Source organism: Nannobrachium achirus, assembly GCF_963921795.1.
Source record: "Nannobrachium achirus genome assembly, chromosome: 20".
Lineage (NCBI taxonomy): Eukaryota > Metazoa > Chordata > Actinopteri > Myctophiformes > Myctophidae > Nannobrachium > Nannobrachium achirus.
This window is the reverse complement of record NC_137827.1, coordinates 41,052,577-41,071,418: the sequence shown is the minus strand read 5'-3', so window position 1 is coordinate 41,071,418 and position 18,842 is coordinate 41,052,577. Positions and strand designations below refer to the sequence as shown.

The following is an 18,842-nucleotide window of genomic DNA, read 5'->3' as shown; positions in this document are numbered from 1 at the left end:
AAAGTTTTTCAAAATAGTAAAATATATGTTTAGTGATAAGGCATGGACGAAAATATAGCTCATGCGGTTTCTTCCACCCAACGATATGGGTCTGTATGTTTGAGCAGATAACCTCTTAGAAAAGAAATATTGTACACAAACACATAAAGCACACACACACACACACACACACGCACACAGCAGTAATCTGCAGACTCTGAAACTTCAAATACGTGTATTATATTGCAGACCACTCACAAACAAGGTGCTATTACAGGGGCCCCTTGTTTTATGAAGGAGATGTTCCTTTTTTTTATTTTTTTGCTGCTGCTGCAGTGCTGCTGCACCCAAAACGTAGGCCCTTTTTTTCCCTCGCCCCCACAACAAAACAGGAACACATGGGCTGTAGCGTTCATTTTGTGGACAGCCGAGGGCGATGCGTGCTCTGGTGAGTAACTGGACTTATCCTATACACACCGCTACGGTAATCAGCGGTGCCGCGGCTCCCACTGGTGTAAAGTAACTAAGTACATTTACCCAAGTACTGTACTTATACACCAAGTACAATGTTGAGGTATTTTTACTCCACTACATCCCGTAGGAAAACATTGTACTTTTTACTCCACTCCACTACTCCACTATTATCTATACTATAATTTTGCGAATGTCTGAGTGAGTGAGTGAGTGAGTGAGTGAGTGAGTGTCTGTCTGTCTGTCTGTCTGTCTGAAACAGCGTTTCTCCTCAGTGGCTGGAGCAATTGATCTGAAATCGCATCACAATTAGCATATGAACACACCTAACATAACTGTGAAGCCCGTTTGTCAGCGAGCGTACTCTGATAAGACATGGGGGAAGTCAGGGAGGCAGGGAGGGAGGCCGGGGGGGACGTATGGAGTGCGACCGACCACAGGAATCTTCACACCCACTTCCCAAACGCGTCTCTCTGGCAGACTAGAAAACGGCCTTCTGTTTGACTCACAGGTATGCACTAATCAGGCCCGTCTCCGATAGACAGGACAACGTTTGTCTGTATGTGTGTGTCAGTGGTGCTAAGTAACGAAGTATATTTACTCACGTACTGTACTCAAGTACAATGTTTAGGTAGTTTTTACTTAACTGGAGTATTTCCAATTGTCAGTACGTTTATTTCTACTCCACTACATCTCAGAGACAAATGTTGTACTTTTACTCCACTACAATTATTATTACACTTTACTTACTTGGATTAATATTACAAAACATAAATTAACCACTTCAGCTCTATATACATTTCAGCCATTTGAAAATAGCAAATCTACGAGCTCACAATTGTGAACTTGTAGATCTGCTATTTTCAATAGATTTCTTTACACGTTTTATACATTTGAAAACGGGTGAAACGGGACATTCTGCACAATGAATACTTTTACGTACATTTTGATACCAACGCTTTTGGCCAAGTACAGTAAATTCCGAATTCTTGACTTTTACTTGTAGAGTATTTCTACATTGCAGTATTGATACTCTTACTCTTAAAGAAAATGTAGTAATTTTTCCACCGCTTTTGCATGTGTGTGTGTGTGTGTGTGTGTGTGTGCGCGCGCGTGCGTGCGTGCGTGCGTGCGTGCGTGCGTGCGCGTGTGCGTGCGCTTGTGTGCGTGCATGTGTGTTGGTATGGTGCGGGGGCGGGTGGGGGGCTACAGGTCGCACAGGGTCACACAACCCCGCTGTTCGCGTCTGCTTTAGTGCAACAACAACACCAACAACACCATAAGATCAACCATCATTAACCCCTGCGGTGGTGGGTGTGTGTGGTATTACGGGGAAAAAAAAGTAGCTTCGAGAGGCCACCTCAGCTCAACTCCAACAACTCTGAAGCGTCCCCTGGCGCAACACCGCAGTCCGCGCAATTTTCAACCTTCTTCCTTCTTGGCGAAGGCGCAGGCAGATATAAACGGCGTGGCGAGGGTGGTGGAAGTGCCTTGGCAGACAAGACAAGTGCTGACTCTCTCTCTCTCTCTCTCGCTCTCTCCTCCCATGACCGGGGAAGCAGGATTAGTCCGTTCTCTCTGTGGAGGGATTAACATTGGCCTCACTTCTGTTGGGAGGAAGGTAACCCACCTAATATGGTTTGCTGATCCTTCGCTGACTCCTTGCAAGGAATCTCTGCTATCTTACACAACCTTATTCTTCCCCCGGTTTTCAACTGAATGGTTAAAAGATTTCGCGGGGGGAGGGGGGGGGGGGGGGGCATGTCATTCTAGCCTATACAATCTACAGCAGAGGTTCTCAAACCTTTTAATTTCCATGATCCCCATGACTCTGAGAGCGTACAAACGGTACAAATTGACCCGTAAAGGCCAGAACGCACCAATGCAATTAGTCGCAACTCCTTGCAACAAAACAGTTTTAAGGCCAGTCCACAACAATGCAACTCCTAGACATTGGGGATAATGGTTGCAAGGTGTGGCCTGGCCTTTAGGGTTCATTTGGTTCCATTTGTACGCTCTCAGAGTTACAGACCTGCTAGAGTCCATGTGGAACCCCCTTCAAGGAACCCTGGACTTTGAGGAACTCTGTTTTCCCATGCAGGTCAATCCCAGTAGACCCTTTGCCTTCTTAACACAGTGCGCCAAATGAGCGTCAAACCCCCACCCCACTGACCATGATGAATCATGATCTCATCTGATTCTGCAAACTCGATACATTAATTTTGTTTTTTGCAAGACAGAGAGACAGGGGGAGAGAGAGAGAGAGAGAGAGAGAGGGAGAGAGAAAAAAAATGAAACACTACCGAAAAGCCATAAACAGAGTCAAGGAGCTTGCCCGTGGAGCCGGGGTTTGCCCGAAGCTGTAACCGGGCCGGACCCAATTGGGAGCAGCCAGACACCGGCACAATTACTGGGCCGGCCGCAGACTCTCTTAAAAATACCTCTGCAGGGTTTGCAAGTGGCCAGCCAAACCCCTGTGCAGTAATACAGTAACAGCTGATCCCCAGGCACAACCCAGCAGGAGGGGGAAGGAAGGGGTATAATGGTGATGACTTACTTACTTACTTACTACTACTACTACTGTATTATCTCCCAGGGGCCAAAGGAGGCCCAAACGGCGAACCGCCAGGTCTCCGCTTCCCAGCATACTTTCCCAGGGGAAGTAAGGGAGAGTCAAAGAGAGATAATGGGCATCCCGCTGGCCCTGCGGGACCGCTGCAGTCAAATTACGGTTCGGTTTGAGTCTGGCTGGCTCACAACTTTTGTTTTGCACGTCATTTTGTGCACTTATCTTTTCCTGTCTTTCGCAGCTCATTGAGTGGATTCTAAAATAACAAAAATAACTAATAAAAAGACAACAGTAGCAGGTGCGTCAGGTATGTATAAATGGGCAAGAGAGTGAGAAAGAGAGAGAGAGAGGGAATGTGAAGTAATGTGAAGTGAAGAGGTTTGCTTTGTGTCCTCGTGTCACCGTGCAGCGCTGGTGTGAGTTTGAAGAGGTGTGCATCTATCCGTGTAGCTGACGCGTATGCGTGTCAAGACATATACACACACACACACTGGTATCCAGCTGGACACGTCACAGGCAATACGATATGACAGGGGTATGCAGCTGCCATACCTTGGGTCCAGGGGGGAACATAAAAGTTACTTTTAAATATAAATCCATGAATGTCTCTTTGTCTATCTGTTCTGGTTATTATGTTGTTAAATTACAGTAAAATAACTGCAAATGCAAGATTTTACAAAATGGTCACTTTAACAAGGTATTATAATGATATTCTCCCCATCTTGACAAAATGGTACAGGTGCAATTCATCATTGTTAATTGTGGCACATTTACTATAGCCTATGCCAAGTTTAGCTGCACTTGAACAATCGTTCCGGCTGCCATATCCAGCCCAATCATGCCTGTTGCTAAGGTATGGCAACATGACTGGTGTCTTCGTGCATGTGCAAGACACCAGACATGTTGCCATTCATTAGCTTTTTCTGAACTGACGCCACTGGTCACAGGGAGAAGCACTGAGGTACACTGGGGTAAGATATGCCATAACAGAGGCAGGGGTATGTAAACAAGAGGAGAGAGAGAATGCAAACAGGCCCCATCGAGCTATCTAAATACCAGGCGAACAGACCGCCATCCACGTGCACTGGAGGTGGAGGAGAAAAAAAATAAAGCCACCGTCTTCCCCCCAAAACGCTGGAAAAAGTGATTTGGTCCTGGACGCCCAGTGAGGACACTCAAGGACATGGTGGATTGCACTCATTATGGCAGCAGTTAGCGGATGGATCCATCCCTGCAAATTATATTCACTGATCAGTTTTGGGGTTTGGAAGCTGTGTGGAGGGGTCTGGCCATAGCGTGTCGGTCCCATGAAGTCATCCTCTGTGGTGTGACCGTGACGGTGTGGTTCACGGCTATGGCACTGCTAGCCAAGTGCTGTGTTGTTCGCGTGCACGTGCGTGCGTGTGTTCGTGCAGTGGTGTAAAGTACTGTACTCAAGTACTGTACTTTTTCTTTGGGACTTTTACTTTGACGGATTATTTGCAATTTTCAATACTTTTACTTCTACTCCGCTACATCTCAAAGGCAAATACTGCACTTTTACTCCGCTATATTATTTGAAAATGTTTTAGTTGCTTTGTAGATTTGGATTGTTATTACAAAACATACATAAATCACTTCAGCCCCATTTAAACTTTGGCAATATGAAAATAGCAGATCTACGTACAAGCTCGCAGTAGATCTGCTACTTTCAAAAGATTTTTATACATTCTGAAAACTTGTGATAATGGGGACATTCAGCATAATGAGTACTTTTACGTGCACGTGTGTGTGTGTGTGTGTGTGTGTGTGTGTGTGTGTGTGTGTGTGTGTGGTGGTCTCACCAGTGCAGGATCCAGCTCCTCGTTCAGTAGTGCCTCATTCTTGATGAGAGCCACTCTCTGGGCAAAACGACACGTAGAGATGGATTCCTGAGGGCAGGACAGGACGGTGTGTCATCATTAGGGTGAAACTGAATGGGCCTTTACCACTCACTTTAACTCAGTTACTGCCAAATTAAATATGCCTTCTAATGGCATTATTGCCATTAAATCTCCATAGACTTCCATGTAATTTATAGTGCACAGATCATGCACGCCCATGCACAGATCATGCACCATGTTTGTGCAGGCTGTTTGAAACAAACAAAAAAATCAGATTGGAAATCCGTTCAGGCATTCTTGAGAAAATAGCCATTATGTTTTACATTATGTAAGCAAAGATGGCTGCCCTGTATGAAAGATGGGGTTGTATGGGGGGTGGAACATGCAAAATCGCGATTGAAATCATGTTTACTAGATTTAATGGGGTCCAAAAAATTAAAAAAAAAATAAAAAAAATAAGTAAAAGTCGCCAAAAGTCGTCTGGCAGGGAAGTCCATAGTGAGATAGTTGATCTGAAAGTCGTTTGGCACTGTATGAGTTAATATACCCATCTCTGCTGCTGTTGGGCAGAAACCAGTTAACTCGAAAACGTTAATGTTTCAGGGAATGAAAAAAAAGAAACAGAAAAACAGCTGAATGGACCATTGGACAATGAGGTTGGAGATCAAAAGTCGCGGTATTTCCTTTTTTTAACTGCGCTACTGCATTCGTTATCACAGTGGAGCTTTATATTCTGAGGTTCAGGACGTGGTTTGCAGCCTTTCCAATGTGCCTCATTTCTGAAATCTGTAAGTATGTACTGTAACCCAGGGGCGGCCGGCAGGGGGGGCTAGCGGGGCCATTGCACAGGGCGCCACTTTGCGGGGGCGCCAGAAGAAGAAAAAGAAAAAAAAAGTAAAGTGACGGCCCTGCAGAGCAGACGTAAGATCAACAGTCCACTCAGACCGAATACAACAACACCCCCTGGTGGTAGTGATAGAGGCTGGCAGCTCCAGGCAGCCCCCCCCCCTCCCCTCCTGATGTGATGTCATATTCACGCGCCAGTATTGAAATTGAAAACAACATCTGTTAAAAATAAAGCATGGAGTTCGAGCTCTTCACTACTATGGACGTGACTACCGGTAGATATTATAATATAGCTGCTTGCCCTGAAACATCACATGGAGAGGATCATTTTGTACCTGACTTCCTCTACAAAACACAGACCTCAGGCAGGCTCTATCAGCCAGGACTTTGTCTCACTGTGCGTGACTGTGAAAGAACCATTTCCTCCTGACCAGCCCAAGGTAAGACTAAGACAGTCAGATCATGCTTTTATAAACCCTATTATATTAAGCCCAAAATGGTTCTGCCGCCGTGTAGAACCGAACCGCATAATTTGCCCGCAAATAACTTGAAAAAATGCATAATTTGCCCGCAAATAACTTGAAAAAATGCATAATTTGCCCGCAAATAACTTGAAAAAATGCATAATTTGCCCGCAAATAATCGATTTTTCCGGCGCCGCTTCGCGGCGCCGTTGAGGGGCCGCGCTTTGCGCGGCCATAGGGCGGCGCTATACTACCTCGCCTAGGGCGCAATATACATACCAACCGCCACTGCTGTAACCCCTCCTACATTTATGTATACACAGAGTGGGATTCATGGGTGATATAGAACTGTATCTGCTGTATCTGGAAAAACTATTTTGGGACGGCAAATACAGTTTTGAAACAAACTTTCAACTATCAATGTGTAGCGTTGTTAATTAATGTATGTCTTTTTGGACAGTTAACCATTTACTTACTTGGTCTGTTTTTTCCCCCCTACCCCAAACCTCTTAGCGGCTGTCCTCCTGGAATGTGAAGCATGACTAGGGTTCCGCGCGCATCACAGCAGGGGGCATACTGAGACCCGGGAGGAAAAGCTCTGTCGCGTAAGTAACTCGAAGACCCGGCCCTTACTAAGGGCTTCAAGTGGTTAACTGTGCTTGGGTGTACAGACTTGCTTCTTACCCAGGGGGCAAAGGAAGGTGTGCTGCATTTGCCCCGACATAAAAGGTTGTCCACCAGAAATATTATCTATGACCCAGTAGGATCACAACCTATATGGACAACCCGGTCAATTTGTATGGCAAAGTTCCAATATGGCCGCCTCAATATTAGCCCCTATTAGTTTTAATGGGGGGTGAATAGGGAAAAATGTTAAACTGAGGGATATTTCCACGAAACTTCACAGGTTGATCAATGGTATACATATGAACATTTTTTGTATTGCAAGTTTCCATGAAATCCAATATGGCCGCCACAATATGGCCGCCATAATGTAAGGACCCAGAAAATAGGTTTTGCCTCTAACTTCTGAACCAGATGAGCTAGAAACGCAAACTTGGTGTCTATTTCATGGTGTCTGACCATGGGAGACTCAATGGAATAGCTAATTTTATTATTGGGTGTGTCTGGACCTTTATTGTGCATATTTGCAAGATGGTGGACTCCCAAAATAGAGCTTTAACATAATTTCTACCATGATTGTTGACTGCTTTTGCAAATACAAGCAATATGAATCCATTTGCTAAGATTTATGGCACAGAAGGGACTTATACCTGTATTATTCTTGAGTTTGCATGTTGTCAAAATGGCTGTAAACGAGATATTATATTTCCTGTCCGATTCTACTGTATGTAGTTGTAGCAATGACTTCAGATAAAATCAGAGACCAAAACAATGTATCTTAGAAATTATTTTTTTATTTAAAAGATTTATAAAAAAAGAGAGAGATTATCTCAATGAAATGAATGCAACTGCCTTTTTGGGTCTTTCACACATAGACATGCACATGCTTTCCAACATCTTCAGCTTCAGGGAAATTATAATGAACACATGATTAAAACAGGCTGCATTATAATGCAAATAATTGCTAGTCACTATCACTGTCATGTGTACCTATCCTGCTGCATCTTGTCTCCAGTCCTTGGCAACGACACCCCAAGTAGCATGCAATTCCCTTCTTCGCACATGAACAGTTTTTCTGGCAGCCTTTGATACAGCTACATGATATTGCCTTGTCCATTGATATAGGCCAGGCTGGCTCTGTAGATGGACAGGGGACTGCCTTCCCATGGCGGCAGCATGATATAGGCATCTATATCATGCTGCCACCCACCTCCTAGACCTTCCAGAGCTGTGGGTGAGAACAGAGCAGGATGCATATCTTCCTATCCATCACATGGTCTCAGCCCTTGGACTCGCACAGTGTCGTGCCCTGCCCTTTATTCACAGCCTGAGTGGCAGAGATACCACCAGCTATCCCTTTTTCACTGGAAAGAAGGCATGGTTCAAGACCAGCATGGGTCTAGATCTCCCTGCACTTCAGGAGTTTGGTGAAAATTCCTCTTATTTCCTCTCAGAGGATGTCAAGAATCAGGCTAGAGACCTCACGGTAGCTGTATATGCATCAAAAGCTGACCATTCGGAGGACTTTGACCTGGCAAAGCTGAGAGTGTACAAGTTCCTAAATAACCGATCAACCCTGTTGAAGCTGCTGCCACCTACAGCAAATGCCTTTGTCCTGCACCTGAAAAGAGCTGCTCTTGCAGCCATAATAGATAAAACTGCCCACATCGCGAAGCCAGACATCCCTTGCTTCACTGAATATGGATGGTCTCTCAGTGATGGGAAGGCAGTCCCCTGTCCATCTACAGAGCCAGCCTGGCCTATATCAATGGACAAGGCAATATCATGTAGCTGTATCAAAGGCTGCCAGAAAAACTGTTCATGTGCCATCCATCCATCCATCCATCTTCAACCGCTTATCCGGAATCGGGTCGCGGGGGTAGCGGTTCCAACTGAGACTTCCAGATTTCCTTATCCTGCGTAACTTCCTCCACTCCCTCTGGGAGTATACCGAGGCGTTCCCAGGCCAGTCTGGAGATATAATCCTTCCATCTGGTCTTAGGTCTGCCACGGGGTCTCCTCCCAGTGGGACGTGCATCGAGGACCTTCCTAGGAAGGCGCTCGGGGGGCATCCGTACTAGATGCCCGAACCACCTAAGCTGACTCCTTTCCAAGTAAAGGAGCAGCGGTTCTACTCCAAGTCTCTCTCGGGTGATTGAACTTCATGTGCGAAGAAGGGAATTGCATGCTACTTGGGGTGTCGTTGCCAAGGACTGGAGACAAGATGCAGCAGGATAGGTACACATGACAGTGATAGTGACTAGCAATTATTTGCATTATAATGCAGCCTGTTTTAATCATGTGTACATTATAATTTCCCTGAAGCTGAAGTTGTTGGAAAGCATGTGCATGTCTATGTGTGAAAGACCCAAAAAGGCAGTTGCATTCATTTCATTGAGATAATCTCTCTCTTTTTTTATTAATTTTTTAAATAAAAAAAATAATTTCTAAGATACATTGTTTTGGTCTCTGATTTTATCTGAAGTCATTGCTACAACTACATACAGTAGAATCGGACAGGAAATATAATATCTCGTTTACAGCCATTTTGACAACATGCAAACTCAAGAATAATACAGGTATAAGTCCCTTCTGTGCCATAAATCTTAGCAAATGGATTCATATTGCTTGTATTTGCAAAAGCAGTCAACAATCATGGTAGAAATTATGTTAAAGCTCTATTTTGGGAATCCACCATCTTGCAAATATGCACAATAAAGGTCCAGACACACCCAATAATAAAATTAGCTATTCCATTGAGTCTCCCATGGTCAGACACCATGAAATAGACACCAAGTTTGCGTTTCTAGCTCATCTGGTTCAGAAGTTAGAGGCAAAACCTATTTTCTGGGTCCTTACATTATGGCGGCCATATTGTGGCGGCCATATTGGATTTCATGGAAACTTGCAATACAAAAAATGTTCATATGTATACCATTGATCAACCTGTGAAGTTTCGTGGAAATATCCCTCAGTTTAAAAATTTTCCCTATTCACCCCCCATTAAAACTAATAGGGGCTAATATTGAGGAGGCCATATTGGAACTTTGCCGTACAAATTGACCGGGTTGTCCATATAGGTTGTGATCCTACTGGGTCATAGATAATATTTCTGGTGGACAACCTTTTATGTCGGGGCAAATGCAGGTTTCCTAAAAAAAGGCTGGTTTGCCCCCTGGGTATCTCCTCGCTTTTGCAAGTGTTTGTTTCTGAGTGTTATGGCCTGATGAGGCCCATCCTCACATCTAGGTTCCTCCTGTCCGCGGAGACGGTGGCGACCATGGTGGTCATGCAGTTCCCCCCCAAGCTGTCCCGCAGCACAGAGGTCATCATGGAGTTCCTGTAGGGGATGTGGGAGCGGTTCCTCTCCGACAAGGCTATGATCACCTTGACAAGCACATGGGGAGAATGGAAGAGATATAAGTCATCTTTGTCGGGTGGAAACTTTGTATGTACAAAACCTTCCCTTTTTTTTGTTATTTTAAAAACGATTTGAAAGAGTAAAAATAGCTGATCTACAGTACAAGCACACAACACCTCGCGATGCAAGGCGTTGTGTGGTTTACATCTGCTATTTTCACAAGTTTTGGGCCACAGTCTTGTATGACGAAGCAGGGCTTTACTTTACGAAAACAATGTATAGTACACATTTAAAACTTGGAGATACAAAGTTTCTGCCGGACAGTGACGGAGTGTAAGATAAAGATACTTCTAAGAAACACGTGGCATACTGTGGTTGAAAGTGACTATGTACAATTACTCAAAGTACTGTACTTGAGTGCAATTTTGAGGTATTTTTACTTAATTTCCAAAATGTCTGTACTTTTTTTTTTCTTTTTTACTTCTACTTGTAATAGTGCTGACATTTTGTACTTTTACTCCGCTACAATTATTTGACAACTTTAGTTAATACAGTTGTTACTTTGTAGATTTCGATTATTATAACAAAACATATTCATTAACCACTTCAGCACTATATACTTTGGCTACAAGCAAGACAAAAGGCAAAATAGCAAGCTCAGGGACGTGTTGTGAGCTTGTAGATCGTCAATTTTCTACATTGTGGTATTGATACTATTACTTTAGTAAATAATGTGAGTACTTCTTCCATCACTATTGACATGGAATACCTGACCTGGAGTAATTCAATGTCTGGAAGACTGCCTTTACACGTTGAAAGTGACCGAAAAGTGTGCAGTCACAGTGTACGCCAGTGTTTCCCAAACATTTGTGGGTGGATGAAAAATGTTATGGGTCGCATAAATTAAATTATAATTATTTGAAAAGAATCTGGGATAAAACAAATGTCAATTACATTTTTCAAAAGAACTAAATACATTAAAAAAAAATATATATATATATATATATATGAAAATCTTATCCAAAGATGACAAAATATTTTAAGTCTTGGGGGTCTGAGAGGCAAATCAAATGGTGGTCTGTGGCTCATATGCTGAACAAATAGAACTTTTTCCTGAGCATTCCCCTGTAGAGGGCACCACCGCCACCATTGCTGCCGTGTCAATAGTCACTCTGCTGCTACAGTATGCTGGACCCAGAGCAATAGAGGAGAGTAGCGTCACGCTTTGATCTCGCCGCAAAGCGGAAGTTGCGTCGCTGGAGCCTGGTGACATTCCTAACAAATGTCTGCTGCTCTTCAGCCTTGTCCACTTCCATTGCAACCGAGGCATTTTCACTCGCTGGTAAGTAGACTAAATCACGTATTTTTTCCCCTTTTAATTCACAGGCCTCTCCAAGTTAGGCAACATTATTATTTCACGTGATGGGCTCTAGTTAATGTTTCTCGTAAGAAAATTTACTTTATTGACTTTATTGACTTTAAAATTGACTTAAATTAACCTGGAGAGGCCTGTGAATGTGTTAAAAGGTGGAAAAAGACGTGATTTAGTCTACTTACCAGCGAGTGAAAATGCCTTGGTTACAATGGAGGTGAATTAAGGCTGAAGAGCAGCAGGAATATCACTAGACTCCAGTACGCTAAATGGTGACGTCATGTCCGCTTTCCACGCTTACAATATGGGAGTCGACGTAAGTGTCAGAACCAGGGCCGGCTGCAGGATGAAATGACTAAGGGGGCTGTTGAAAATTGTGAGGGGGCACATATTTTTTTATATAGGCTAGTACTAATGAACATTCTTTTTATTATCTATAGTACCTACAACAGATGCTAGTTTTTGGGAGCCGAAATAACAGCCGCTAATGCGCTGTGGTTTAGGTGATTTTAAATTGCGGAATAGAAGGGAGTTGTGCTGCTGCACCAGCTGCGGATAATAATAATCAGATAATTATTATAGGGGGCAACTGTGTTTCAATACTGTTATTGTAATCTCTATGACAACAATAATATTCAGTCAATATTTGTGTTGTTTTTTGATATTTTCTTGACTTTACATAGAATATAAACTGAGGGGGCACAACTTGCAACTGAGGGTGCAATGCCCCAGCAGGCCCCCCCGGTAGTGCCGGGCCTGGTCAGAACTCTCTCTTTCTACAGGTCTGACACCGCAGCAATGCTGGCAGCGCCCTCTACAGGGGAGCGCTCAGGAAAACCATCTATAACGACATTGATATGAAAAAGGGTTAAAACCCACTGACTCTAACCTGTTCCAGGTAATGCAGAGAGAGGTTGATGTACTTCCCCTCGGTGAACTGCTGCCCGCCCACGCCCGTCTTGCCCACCCGCTCCGACCCGGCCAGGTCCACCAGGTGGAGCTTGGAGCGCTTCACGGTGGCGGAGCCCGGCTCGCGGCCACACAGGTGCACGGTGAAGATGCAGTGCGAGCGAGTGGACGCCTGGTTCATGGGGGTCTGAGGGATATAAACGAAGGGAGAGAGAGAGAGAGAGAGATATGAAGGAAGAGAGAGAGAGAGAGGGGGGAAAGGGGATGCAGAGAGCCATGGAGGGGGGCAGTGGTGTAAAGCATTGGTCCTCTACCTGTGGGTCGGGGGTCCCCAAATTATTTTGGGGGGGTCCCCAGATGATTAGCTTAATGTGAAACATTGTTTTCTCACTCAACAGTAAACAAATCAACATAAAGTTTAAGTGTATAGAGGGTATCTGCACATTTCTAAAGTCACAATTTAAGGACTTTTTAATACCTCTGAAATGACAAATTAAACATTGGCCTAATTGTCAAATATTCGAGGCAGAAATTAGAACCGTGTTATACAAAATGTAATGCCTCAAATCTTAGTGCTTGTCAGGGTGGGGGGGGGGGGGGGGTCCCAGTTCAAATATGATTATTTTGGAGGTCACTGCCTGAAAATGTACTTACTGTAAGTACTATACTTAAGTACAAGGCATTTGTACTTTACTTGAGTATTTCCAATTTCCAGTACTTTTACAACTACTCCACTACATCTCGAATGCAAATATGATGACAAAAATATATTGACAATTTGGTCAACAAATAAAAGCAAGACTAAAATGTTAGGGAGGAAGAGATCCAGTAGAACTAAATATGAAGAGAAGTAATTTTATGTTTGGTTGAGCTCGGGTGTTACGCTCTGAAACTAGCAGATCTACAAGCTCACAAGCTGGTGCCATACCAGCTTGTGAGCCAGTCAACTAGACTATAATTAAAACATTTCAGATGACAAAAGAATGACTAAAACTTGTACTGACATATTATCTTGTTTATTATAGTGATGTATTACCTGCTTATTGTAAGTCGCTTTGGATTAAAAGCGTCTGCTAAATGCCTAAACTGTAAAACTATGTGGAATTTTATTCAAAAGACTATGACTAAAACAAAATCAAAGTTTGTTGTCAAAAATCAACACTGCGGTGGACAGCCAAAAGTAAAAGGGGGACTATTTCCTTTTATGTTTCAGGGACTTTCCGTATCCCAACAACAACGCAGTTCATTTGTATGATTTTATCCTGACTGGGGTACGAGGATCAAAGGCGCGCGTTGAGCGACGACTTGTACACACATGGTGGCCGCCTGACAATAGAGCTGAGGTTGACGTTCGAGATGTTCACAGACACGGCAGAAGCCAGCAGACCGGCGGGGAGACCGAAATAGAATTTGACTCATCCTCCTCAGACAGAAAGGTTTTTCTTTTTATTAACTGGCAGAAGATGTGGGTCACTGTGAGAGAGAATCTGCTGATGCCGAGATAATATCGTCGCTGTCCGTCGGGGGAAGAAACCTCCCGTCTCCAATATAATATTCTAACTTCTAACCTTTTTTGTAAATTAACAGCCTATACTTGATCGTATTGCAGTGTTAAAAGTAGCAGATGCGCAAGCTCAACGCACGAAGCAACGCAACACGCTTTGAGCTTGTATATCGTCTACTTTTGCTTTTTTAACATTTGAATCCTGAAAATGTACAGTTTTGGACATAATTATGAGGTTTCCACCCAACAGAGACATACTCAAATGTTGTACTTTAGTAAAAGTATCTACAATGTGGAAATACTCTGTTACAAGTAAAAGTCCGGAATTCAAAATATCAAAAGTACCAAAAGTAGAAAGTACTCATTATGCAGAATGTCCCATTTCAATTGCTTTAAAAAGTATACAAATCTTTTGAAAATCGCAGATCTACAAGCTCACAATGTGTCGCATCGCACGATTTCACCATCTATCTATAAATGCGAGAAGTCTCTGCGTGTGTGTCTGTCTGTCTGTCTGTGTGTCTGTGTGTCTGTAATCCGCGTATCTCGAGAACCGTTCGTCCCACCGGCTTCAGATTCGGCACGCGCGTTCCCCGCCGCGGCACGCAGTGCAGTGCCGGGTCTCGACCCGACCCGACGCGCGGTTTTCCCGAACCGGCGCGAAACGTTCGGAATCTCCTTATGCGGGGTTGATTGTTGACATCAGGCTGTTCCGGAGGAAATCGGCGAAAGCTCTGACTCATTGTGACATCACTTCATAAAAGGCTCTGACATCACGTACGCCACATGAGTCAACAAAAAATCTCTGTGAGTGTGTATGTATGTATGTAAGTAATCCGCGTATCTCGAGAACCGTTCGTCCCACGGGCACGCGCGTTCTCCATATATGGGCATAAAATGAATGCCCCCATATATGGGCATAAAATGGATTGCAGACAGACAGATACATATATCTCCATATATGGACATAAATGGACAGAGGCAAACAGATGGTCAAAGATCTCCATATATGGGCATAAAATGGACGCAGACAGACAGATACAGATATCTCCATATATGGGCATAAATGGACACAGGCAAACAGATGTTCAAAACGGGTCCTATGACAACAGGTATAATGAGGTTTGCATTAAAGGGGGAACCGGCACTGTGTCTGCAACACAGTTGGAGGCACAGACAGATACTCCATATATGGGCATAAAATGGACGCAGATAGACAGATATCTCCATATATGGGCATAAAATGGACCCAGAACTATAACTGCAGTGATCTCCATATATGGACATAAAATGGACGCCGACAGACAGACAGACAGATACAGATATCTCCATATATGGGCATAAATGGACACAGGCAGACAGATGGTCAAAACGGGTCCTATGAAAACAGGTATAATGGGGTTTGCATTAAAGGGCGGGGCATTCATTCCCTATTTACATTGTTTTCCGAGTTGGCGAGGTCGCCGACTAGACGCTGGGCCGCCCTAAGGGCGGCCCAGCTTCTAGTATTTTAAAATGGGCCAAATCTATTTAGGGCTGGTGTGGGTAATGTATGTTTTGTAATAACAATAAAAATCTACAAAGTAGATTTTTAGTTTTCAAATAATTGTAGTTGAGTAAAAGTACAATATTTTAGGTACTGAAATGTAGTGGAGTAGAAGTAAACGTATTGGATATGGGAAATACTCAAGTAAAGTACAAATAGGTAAAAATCGTACCTAAGTACGGTACTTAAGTAAAAGTACTTAGTTACCTTCCACCACTGCATACAGGAGATGGACAGTCAGAGGCACGTTGTTTTGGTTAGTACTCCAGCTGTGTGCACTTGGGCTGAAGACTCTGGGAGTATAAATACTCACAGCTTTTAATTAGTACAGAAATGTCAAGCCTTGATAATAGACTAGACCTTGCCTTTAATTAGCTTTTGGAGGCATTTCTTCCCCCCACTCATTGGTAGAAAAGGTCTCTGACCACTGATTTGAGATAATAGACATGACTCACTGCGGGGTCCCGCCGTCGTGATATGAAGATCACACACATTCCATCTCATGGCTTTTCAAAAAGGTGCTCTGACCCCGACTTATGGTCGCTGTAAAAATGCCAACACTTGTTTGTCAAGGTTACGCCAACTCACGACTGATCCTTCACTATATCTCAAGCGGGCCGTGTCATATCTTTCTGCAGTCCAAATTCCACTCACTCTTCGCCTGACCTCCGCTGCTCCTCAGGGTTTCCCTTAAAGCAGAGCGATGGCGCCTTCAGATGCCTTAGGAGGCCTCTAGAAGGATCGGTTATATAATGGTACTTATGGTTGATATATAGGATCAGATCTTGGCTTGATCGGGCTGTGACGTGTTGTGAGATTGTAGATTGGCTATTTTCAGCTAAGCCATTTAGTGTAGAAGAGAAACAAAACAAAACAAAGCAAAGCAGTGGGCCTAGTATAAACTCCTGTGGTCTCCAGGGTCAACTATGTATAAAGTAGGGTTTAAGTGGTTAATTAAGAGTGGGCCAAATGGACCCGTAACACTTTTACTGTACGTTAACCATTATTCATCTATAAACTTTAGATTAGAGATACAGTATAAGGAAGCATTGTGCATTGTATGTGATGTTTTTCTTTGTTTTTTTTCATTCCCCCCACCTTCAGCTGTCACAGTGGTTCTCAAACCTTCTTTCTCCTTCAAGGACCCCCAGATTGATATCCATTAGGCCACAGACATATTTCTACCTCCGAGACTGGGACCCTAACCCTAAACCACTGGTGGGCTGCAAATATATGGCATAACACTAAGATTGTATTGATAATATAACATTTAAAAAAAATCTATGGAAAGGTTTTAAGGATGTTTTAAGTAGGCCTGCACTACGTTGGTTCCATTTATCCAAGCTAGAACACAATCAAGTGATTGACCATTAAAGGAGTAGTTCACCCCAGAATTTTTTTTAATTGATTGATTACTCACGCCATGGAGACTTGAGTTCAATAATATTTTTAGTTTTTTGTCGCATTCCTAAGACAAAAAACTTATAGTAAACTTAACCTGGCGGTTTCCCCATCCAGGGCCATGCATTTGGGTCTCCATCCGGAATCAATGGGGGTAAATTTACTATAATAAAATTATTGTCTTAGGAATGCGACAAATACAAAATATTATTGAACTCAATTAAGTCTCCATTGGGGTGAACTACTCCTTTAATACGCATGCCGCCCACCCATCTGACCACTAGGCGCTTTCAAGATTTTCAAAGTGATCCGGAAAAAGTTGGGAACCACTAAGCCCTGAAAAGGACCCCTAGTGGTCCCCGGACCCCACTTTGACCCGTCATCATCTGTCCTCTCCGGTTTACGACATCGGCCACGTAAAAAACATGACCTCCCTGGAGCAGCTTCCTGACCTCTGTGGAACACATGCTGACCACACGCTGACCACACACAGTGTCTGACCACATGGAGTTAGTCAGCACGGTCCGGACAGAGGGGTCTGCATGGGGCTACAAACCCCCATAACCCGGAGAGATCGTTGATCCAAGTCTGTGGAGGTGGCCGGGGTGGGCGGCATTCGGACCACCTGCTGTGCTGCGCACTCCCCCTGTTCCCCAATAAGACGAGGTTACACTCGGGGTGAGTTAACCCAATAAAACTTGGAAAGCATCCGTCAGTTTTTATTTTATCCATCCATCCATCCATCCATCTCTATATATATATATATATATATATATATATATATATATATATATATATAGCAACATACTGTAAGTTGTGAATATACAAGTTTTTATAATGCTGCGAGCTTGTACATCTTTGATTTTTTTAAATAATTGTCTCCACCAGCCGAAGGCAGGGGGAGAGTATGTTTTCGCCCCTGTCCGTCCGTGCGTCCGTCCGTCCTCCGAGCTTGTGTACAGCTAATCTCCGGCACCGTTGGCCCGATCGCTGCCAAACTGAGCACACACACTCCCTGGATGCCAATTCAGAACCTCTACCCCACATTTTTCAAATGGCCCTGTTCTAGCGCCACCATGAGGCCGATGTTTGCAAAACACATTTCTGTACACTACTCCTACAGATTTTGTCCAAAAATCATACAAATCGGTAGACAGTATCTCTACAGTCATGTGATCATCATGGATACGTCCGATTTTCCATATTCCATCCTGATTGTCTACAATTGGCTTCCAAAGTTTGCAGGATTGCTCCGTTTTGAACAAAATGCCTCAAATCATGAACACAGCGTGCAATCTTGGTGAAATTGGGCGTGCACGTTCCCACTAGGTAGAGGAAGAAATGCCACTTCAAATTTCTCAAATCAGCCTCATGGTGGCGCTATAACAGGGCAATTTGTGTGGCCTGGTGGAGACCTGTGCTCGGAAGAGCACTGCTTCTAGTTTAGCATTAATTTTGAATTTTTTAACACAAATCTCTTATCCCTGGTCACTGACACAAAACATTTATCAGATGGGGGTCCGCGGCCAAATATATATCAATTTGGGGGTCCTTGGCACGAAAAGGTTTGAGAACTACTGATTTAGAAGGTATTTGTAGAATCAGCAAGGAGGGACATATGGACATAGAAACCTGTGTGGGGGGCAGACTAATGCACAATTCATACTGAACATAACAAACGTGAGCTTGTAGGTCTGTTATTTTTGCTGCCACGCCACAAAGCATGAATTAAACTTTTACACGTGGGCCAAGCAGAGGTGAGAGATGGCCAGGAAGAAGAGAAAGGGACAAAAAAAAGTCCAGATGAGAGGAAATGTTTCCGCTGAAAAGCTGAGGGAAGGTTGAGAAGGTTTCAAAAAGCGTATTTTATTTCCTGTCTCATAAACACGGCACAAGGGAAGCCACTAGAAGTCTCCCGACGCCCGGCAATGAGC

General features: G+C 43.7%; 1 protein-coding gene across 1 annotated transcript in view; it reads right to left on the bottom strand.

The window, feature by feature from the left end:
- kif6 (kinesin family member 6) overlaps positions 1–18,842 on the bottom strand; it is a gene marked incomplete at both ends in the record, with an annotated part of 173,812 nt that overhangs the window by 130,332 nt on the left and 24,638 nt on the right. Inside the window, 3 exons of the mRNA XM_080751059.1 lie at positions 4,843–4,929; positions 10,059–10,192; positions 12,428–12,644. Of these exons, the coding sequence (XP_080607185.1) occupies positions 4,843–4,929; positions 10,059–10,192; positions 12,428–12,644 (438 nt within the window). The remainder of the gene's footprint in view (positions 1–4,842; positions 4,930–10,058; positions 10,193–12,427; positions 12,645–18,842) is intronic.